The following is a 6,469-nucleotide window of genomic DNA, read 5'->3' as shown; positions in this document are numbered from 1 at the left end:
GGGGATGAGAGAAGGAATTATGGCTGTAGAAGAAAGCCCCTTCACTCCTTTTCCACCGAAGCCCTATATGCTCTCCTTTCTCCATTTGCTTCTGTCAAAGAAACCCCCTGACTCACAGCCAGCTTCTGTCTGGGGTGTGGACCTTGGCACAGCACCCCCTTGGGTCCTGCTGATGAGGATGTAGTGCAAACCAGGGAGGCCTGTTACTGTCTGAGGTTGGAGTACTTGTCTGTCAGACTAATCTGTAAGCCATCTTTGTGCCTGCAGGATGACCCTCTCTTCATCATGTACCATGTCTAACACTTTTTGGGGGGAGGGGGTTGCTTGAATATAGTGGGTTTACATTAATAAGAATAACCCACTATATTATTATTGTTATTATTACCTCATTTAATTTTCACAACAACCTCAAGTGATATAAGTACCAATTTTATTTTTGGTTTTTTTTTTTTTTTTTTGCGGTACACGGGCCTCTCACTGTTGTGGCCTCTCCCGTTGCGAAGCACAGGCTCCGGACGCGAAGGCTCAGTGGCCATGGCTCACGGGCCCAGCCGCTCCGCGGCATGTGGGATCCTCCCGAACCGGGGTACGAACCCGTGTCCCCTGCACCGGCAGGCGGACTCTGAACCACTGCGCCACCAGGGAAGCCCAATAAGTACCAATTTTAAAGCTGAGGGAAACTGAGGCTGAAGGAGATATAATTAGTAACCTGCCCAAGATCTCATAGCTACTGAGCTAGCGAAGACAGGACCACATCTGCCTGTCTTCACAGCTCAGGACTCTTAAGCCAACACTCTGTTCTAACTACTGTTTAAATATTTAAATGCCATTTGTTTACACTGTTACAGAGTAAAACTGTTACTTCATAATTTGCATAATTGACAGTGTATTCTGGCAGTCTCAACACGCCAAGAACCACCCGTACCTGAGGCTGTGGGCGGGAACAGCATCCCTGGGGACCGGAAATTCAAGGAAATGCCAGTTCAGGGAGCTTTAAAAACCGGTTTTTGGATAAGCCCACGCCCCAGTGGTCAGCCAGCGTCACTTGCAGTTGACATCTGTGTCCACGAGGGGGAAGCCGACTCTACGCGGCTCCAGACGCGCCTCTCTTCCTCTCCCTCATCTCGCTGGTTAGCCTGGGAAAAGGGTCCGCCTTCTGGCCCATAAGGCCCTGGCTCAGAAGTCTCACTTTCTCTTCCTGTTTCCCGTCATGGCGGTGAGTAGCTGAGGTGTGGGTTTGCTTCCCTTCATCCGCTTCCATCCACGGCCGGCGGAGCCTGCGGGGGTTACCTCTCCCGCCGCCCGAGGAGAACGGAGACCGCGATGCCGGCCGTGCCGAAACTGGCAGAGCCATACGAGCCGAGGCCGCGGAGCTGGACCCTGTCGCCTTCCTCCCATCCTCCCAGGAGCAGGCTCGGGGCAGCCGCGGGAGGCCCAGAAGCACGGCCCGCAGGCTGCAGCGAGGGCCAGTGGAGCGATCGGAGGGGTGTTTGGGACGCGGGGTTCGGACCTGTTGCTGGGCCCCGGGACTTGAAACTTTCCTGGTGCTGGGGAGCCTCAGCCGGTTCCTCCTCGGGGCAGAGGCCAGGCTTCGGGGGACGCTGCCCAACCACGTGCTGTTTTCTCACTCCTCACCGGCCGTGTAACGGGGCGCCCTCCGTCACCTTACACTTTGAGCCCCTTGGGGTTCATCCGCATTGTCTGTAACTTTTCCACTCGGTACCTGTCCTGTTTCTGTTCACCCGTTCCGTGCGTGGGGGAAGGAGAAAACAAGACCCCGAGATGTCTTCCTCGGTGCTTCCCACACAAACGTGGTGCTAATTCTTGAACCTTTAGGGCTTTCGGGACTATTTGGGATGAGCGGAAATGCGCTAAGTATAAATATTAGGCTGGCAGTTCCGGCGGGGTTGTGTGTGTTGACGGCTGCGCTTCCCTGTTGCAGCAGGATCAAGGGGAGAAGGAGAACCCCATGCGGGAACTTCGCATCCGCAAGCTCTGCCTCAACATCTGCGTGGGGGAGAGTGGAGACAGGCTGACCCGGGCAGCCAAGGTGCTGGAGCAGCTCACAGGCCAGACCCCTGTGTTCTCCAAAGGTGAGTCGTGGCCGGCAGGGAAGGGCTAGTGGCTGGGGATGTCGGGATGTTTCTTACCTCGCCTGCTGTCAAGCCTGTTTTGTACCCGTTTTGAAGGTGATATCTCTTTAAAGTATTGCCTTCCTGAGCTTCCCAAGAGGTATCTCCCTTCCAACATAGGAGTGGTATTGGAATACCAGATTTTGTATGAGCCGAGATTAAGCTAAGACTAGCCCAAGTAGAGGTTTTTGCAAGTAACGAGAGTATGAGGTAGCGTGGAAATGTTGGGAATGCAGAAAATGGTATTTGGCTTGATTAGCAGTTAGGGTTACATAGGCTACAGCTAGAACAGGGCTGTGTCCCTAGACTAACCTGGTTCGCATTCCGGCTCCATCACTTGCTAGTCTGTGACTTTGGCTTCTCTGGGCCTCAGCTTCCTTATTTGCATACAGGGGATGGTAGTACTTGCATTACAAGATCGCGGGGGACAGGATAGGTTACATGAAATGCCTGCTGCATACCAAGCACAGTGTAGGCATTACTGTTGTTACATTTTTTCGTTTTTAGAGTTTCATTGCTTTGGGGTAATGGAATATGGCAAGTCCTTGGAATCACAGCCTGCCTCTTACTACCAACTGATCTTGTGCAAGTTAACCTTTCACGGCTTCTGTGAAATGGGGATACAATAAGGTTTTAGCAAATATTAGCTATTATTAATAAACATTATTAGTAGAATGCATGGTCATTTTCCTTTAGCTTATACTGGTTATGAACTTGCCCTCCCTGAGACTTTGACATTATGGCTCTGAGGTCGTAATCACTCAAGTATGGCTGAGTGACTTGGAAGTTGGAAAATCTGTTTCTGTGTTACAAATGAATCTGATTAACTGATACAAGTTGACACTGATTAGAACATCACTTTAGAATGTGAATGGATACTTAATGTCACTTTGGAGTCATGGAGGTGATTTTCTGGGGAAGAGGGGAGTGCAGTGGGAGTATGATAACAGCTGACTCCTTGTTACCCCTGCCTGCAGCTAGATACACCGTCAGATCCTTTGGCATCAGAAGAAATGAAAAAATTGCCGTCCATTGCACAGTCCGTGGGGCCAAGGCAGAAGAAATCCTGGAGAAAGGTCTGAAGGTGAGGCTGATCCCTCCGTGGGATGATACTGAAGAGCACCAGTTAGCACATAGTTACAGTGGTAGTAGTTGCACTTAATGCTCTGTCTTCTGACTTTTTTGAACTTCTAAAGGGTTTTTCCCTTCCCTTTGAAAGTTAGTAGTTATATGAAGTCCATAGCTGTGATTTGGTGTAGTAGGAATATCAGATTTTGTTGCTGGCCAAATTACATGGAATTGTGTCTTGGGGGTCCTGAGTGTTGCAAGCTGAGCTCGTTATTGCGGGGTAGAGTTGGCAGGGAGTGATTGCTGCGTGTTTTTCCCTCAGGTGCGGGAGTATGAGTTAAGAAAAAATAACTTCTCAGACACTGGCAACTTTGGCTTTGGGATCCAAGAACACATCGATCTGGGGATCAAATATGACCCAAGCATTGGTATCTACGGCCTGGACTTCTATGTGGTATGAATACTTAACCTTTTCTACTCCTGGTCTGTGAGAGTGCAGTCTGTTCCTCCTTTATTTCATGTGTGCTATCTTGATGGTGACATGTTGGGTTGGGGCTCTGAGTGTTGTCTGTCTTCTCTCCCTTGGGAAGATACACCTCGTTTGTGGCAGGTGTGGGGATATAGCACTGTGAACTAGATGGACAAGATCCGTGACGTTTACGGTCTAGGATCTAGCAAGCACTGATGTTGCTCAAAGGTGGGCGAAGGAAACAGTTCCATGCAGCCACTGAACTGGAAATTTGAGAGACGGTATTGGGGTTGCATTTGGCGTCTGGGTTGGCTGCACTGAGGCTGCCCTTTCCCTGCTTCTTCCCTTAGACTCTGGGAATGGGGTGGCTTCCATCCAGAGGACGTGGAAGCAGGTTTGACGATGGGGCTGTTTGCTCAGGATGGGGATTTTAATGGAGACGTGACCATTTGTGTCACTGTAATGTTTTGGTCCAACCATCAAAGTAAATAAATGGCAAAACCCTGAAGTCCTGACTAGTATGAACCTGAAGGATGGCAGCAGTCTTCATACTAGATTTGAATATCCAGAGAAATGGTGGTGAGAGTTGGGTGCTCACGGGGGATGACAAACCTTTAAGAAGCACTTTTGAGCTGAAGCAGAGGAGAGAAATAGTTATTTCTTTGTGCTTCTTGGAAGTTTAAGATTTCTACAATGCACATGTTGGAGTAAAATTTATTTGCTTTTTTTTTTTTAAATAAAAGTGCTTTGGGGCATGGGGGCAGTGGTGAATCCTTAGCTGCCATTGGAAGTTAGGTAGGGGAGCAGGGAGGAGCTGCAAGTCCAGCCTCCAGAGCAGACCTATAGTGTATAGGAAGGCGATGTGTCATCTAGGATGCAGGTTCCATCAGACACTGAGATCATGGGTCTCTTGGGCCACCAGGTAACTCTTGAAGATGAGTCACTCCAATGTGTGAGTCTTGTCCATCTGCTCTTGACTCTGAGCTGGCTAGGTGACTGTTGGTTATTCCTGGGACAGGTGCTGGGTAGGCCAGGTTTCAGCATCGCAGACAAGAAGCGCAGGACAGGCTGCATTGGGGCCAAACACAGAATCAGCAAAGAGGAGGCCATGCGCTGGTTCCAGCAGAAGGTAAAGCTTGATCTGTCTCAGGTGAAGTGGTGGAATGTGGTGTTGGTGGATGGAGTTGGGATACGGGGATGCAAAGTCTAGCGCCCTTTGGTGGGTAGCTCTTTTAAAGGTGGAACATTTGGGCAACTTGGAAAATGGGCTTCCAGGGTTGGTGGTTTAAAAGAACACCCAGAACCAGGCTTTCTCCCCAGCCCTGTGAATGCAGATAGCTGGAAGGGGAGGAATATGGCTTTAATAGGAGCCCCTTTTCTCAGGGTATAGTGCAGTTGAGCATAGTGTAGCAATTGTTAAAGATGGCCAGCTTCCTGTTTGGGGATATGGGATTCAAAGCCGAAGTTCATGTACCTGATTTGAATTCTTGAACGTTAGCCATTGCTGCAGTCTTTACTGTTAACCGCCTGTTCTGAAAAAATAAAATCTGTTCTCTTTCAGTATGATGGGATCATCCTTCCTGGCAAGTAAATTCCCGTTTCTATCCAAAAGGCTAATAAAAAGTTTTCAGTGAAATGTACAATTACTGTTGTGTGTTCTGTGAAAGGAGCCTGGCCATATTCAAGTCCTTGGACCTCAAGCCACTTAAAGCTTCGATGGGAGTAGCTGGTAACAACCCTGTCACCCCTGATTGGATGCCAGTGTTTCCTGGCAGATCCAAACCTGAGAACTTCCGCAGCACTGTCTGTGCTCACCCTTGTTGACAGGCTGTGGTGCAGTGACCCCGTGGAAACTGACTGTAGAGGGGAGGGAATGGTTGGGGCTGGGTTTGAATTTAGAGCCTTGATTAAAGTGGGGTGCAGGGCTCCCCTCTGTTCAGCGATTCTGCTCTTCATTAGAGGTTTTAACCAGCAACGATGTCTGAAAGGATCAGAGGCTTTGGTGTGGTGCTTGGGGTTAAATATTGGACTCAGTTTTCCTTTAAAATGAGAATCTAGAGTTGATGAGACTATAAGTAGAGAAAGGGAGTGGTCTTTGAGACACATTGCATGGATGTGATTCCTCGCCCTGCATTTTATTAGCTGTGTTTAAATCTGCCTCAGCTTCCCCGTGTGTATCGTGAAGGCAATAATGGTTATATCCCTCAGGATTAAATGGTTTGATACTTGTAGGATGCTTAAACTTGTACCAGGCACAAAGTGCTCAAAAGGGATCAATTTTGTGTTATCATCTGTGAGAAATGTTACTCTTAACCAGTTTGCTCCCCCTTTGGTGTGAAAGTGGAACGTGTCTTGCCTGTACTTTACCAGGTCACTGAAGCAGTGACATTCAAAAGCCACCATTTCTCTATTGGACACAATACTTGGCCAGTGGTTCATAGTTTAAATTTTGAGCACAAGTTAACTCAATAATTTACTCACTTGTGACTAATGAGTTCAGTTGTCCCTGGGCCACCTTTTCGTTGCTGTTAAATGGTTCTCTAATTTAATAGCTGCCTTCGTAGGTATTTTTAAACCTTGAAGTTATTTGGTATGCGCAACTGTTTATGAAGATACTACTTGGTCTTCCTGATAAAGTCTTAGGCATCAGATCCAGATGCTTAAAGGAGAGAATCATGAAATGTGTTAGCATAAACTTTTTGTTTCACTTAAAACATCAATGTGCATTCACTTCTCAGTCTTTTACTGTGGGCCCCCACTTTGTAAATGGAGTAAAGACTTGTGAACGAGCCCAATTCTT

At 48.2% G+C, this 6,469-nt stretch overlaps 1 protein-coding gene across 2 annotated transcripts; it reads left to right on the top strand.

Annotated features, from left to right (window-relative positions):
- Positions 1 to 1,102: 1,102 nt before the first annotated feature.
- Positions 1,103 to 5,305, top strand: RPL11 (ribosomal protein L11). Of its 2 annotated transcripts, XM_004285651.4 has the most exons (6): positions 1,191 to 1,216; positions 1,943 to 2,093; positions 3,110 to 3,216; positions 3,523 to 3,654; positions 4,688 to 4,798; positions 5,231 to 5,305. In XM_004285651.4, the coding sequence occupies exons 1-6, from the start codon at positions 1,211 to 1,213 to the stop codon at positions 5,258 to 5,260; spliced, it is 537 nt and encodes a 178-aa protein (XP_004285699.1). In that variant the 5' UTR covers positions 1,191 to 1,210; the 3' UTR covers positions 5,261 to 5,305. The 2 variants fall into 2 exon arrangements, with proteins under 2 accessions (XP_049571150.1, XP_004285699.1); XM_049715193.1 differs by having other exon boundaries at positions 1,103 to 1,216; positions 4,688 to 5,305.
- The last annotated feature ends 1,164 nt before the right edge of the window (positions 5,306 to 6,469 follow it).

This window comes from Orcinus orca, chromosome 1 (genome assembly GCF_937001465.1).
Source record: "Orcinus orca chromosome 1, mOrcOrc1.1, whole genome shotgun sequence".
Lineage (NCBI taxonomy): Eukaryota > Metazoa > Chordata > Mammalia > Artiodactyla > Delphinidae > Orcinus > Orcinus orca.
This window is presented reverse-complemented; position numbering and strand designations above follow the sequence as displayed.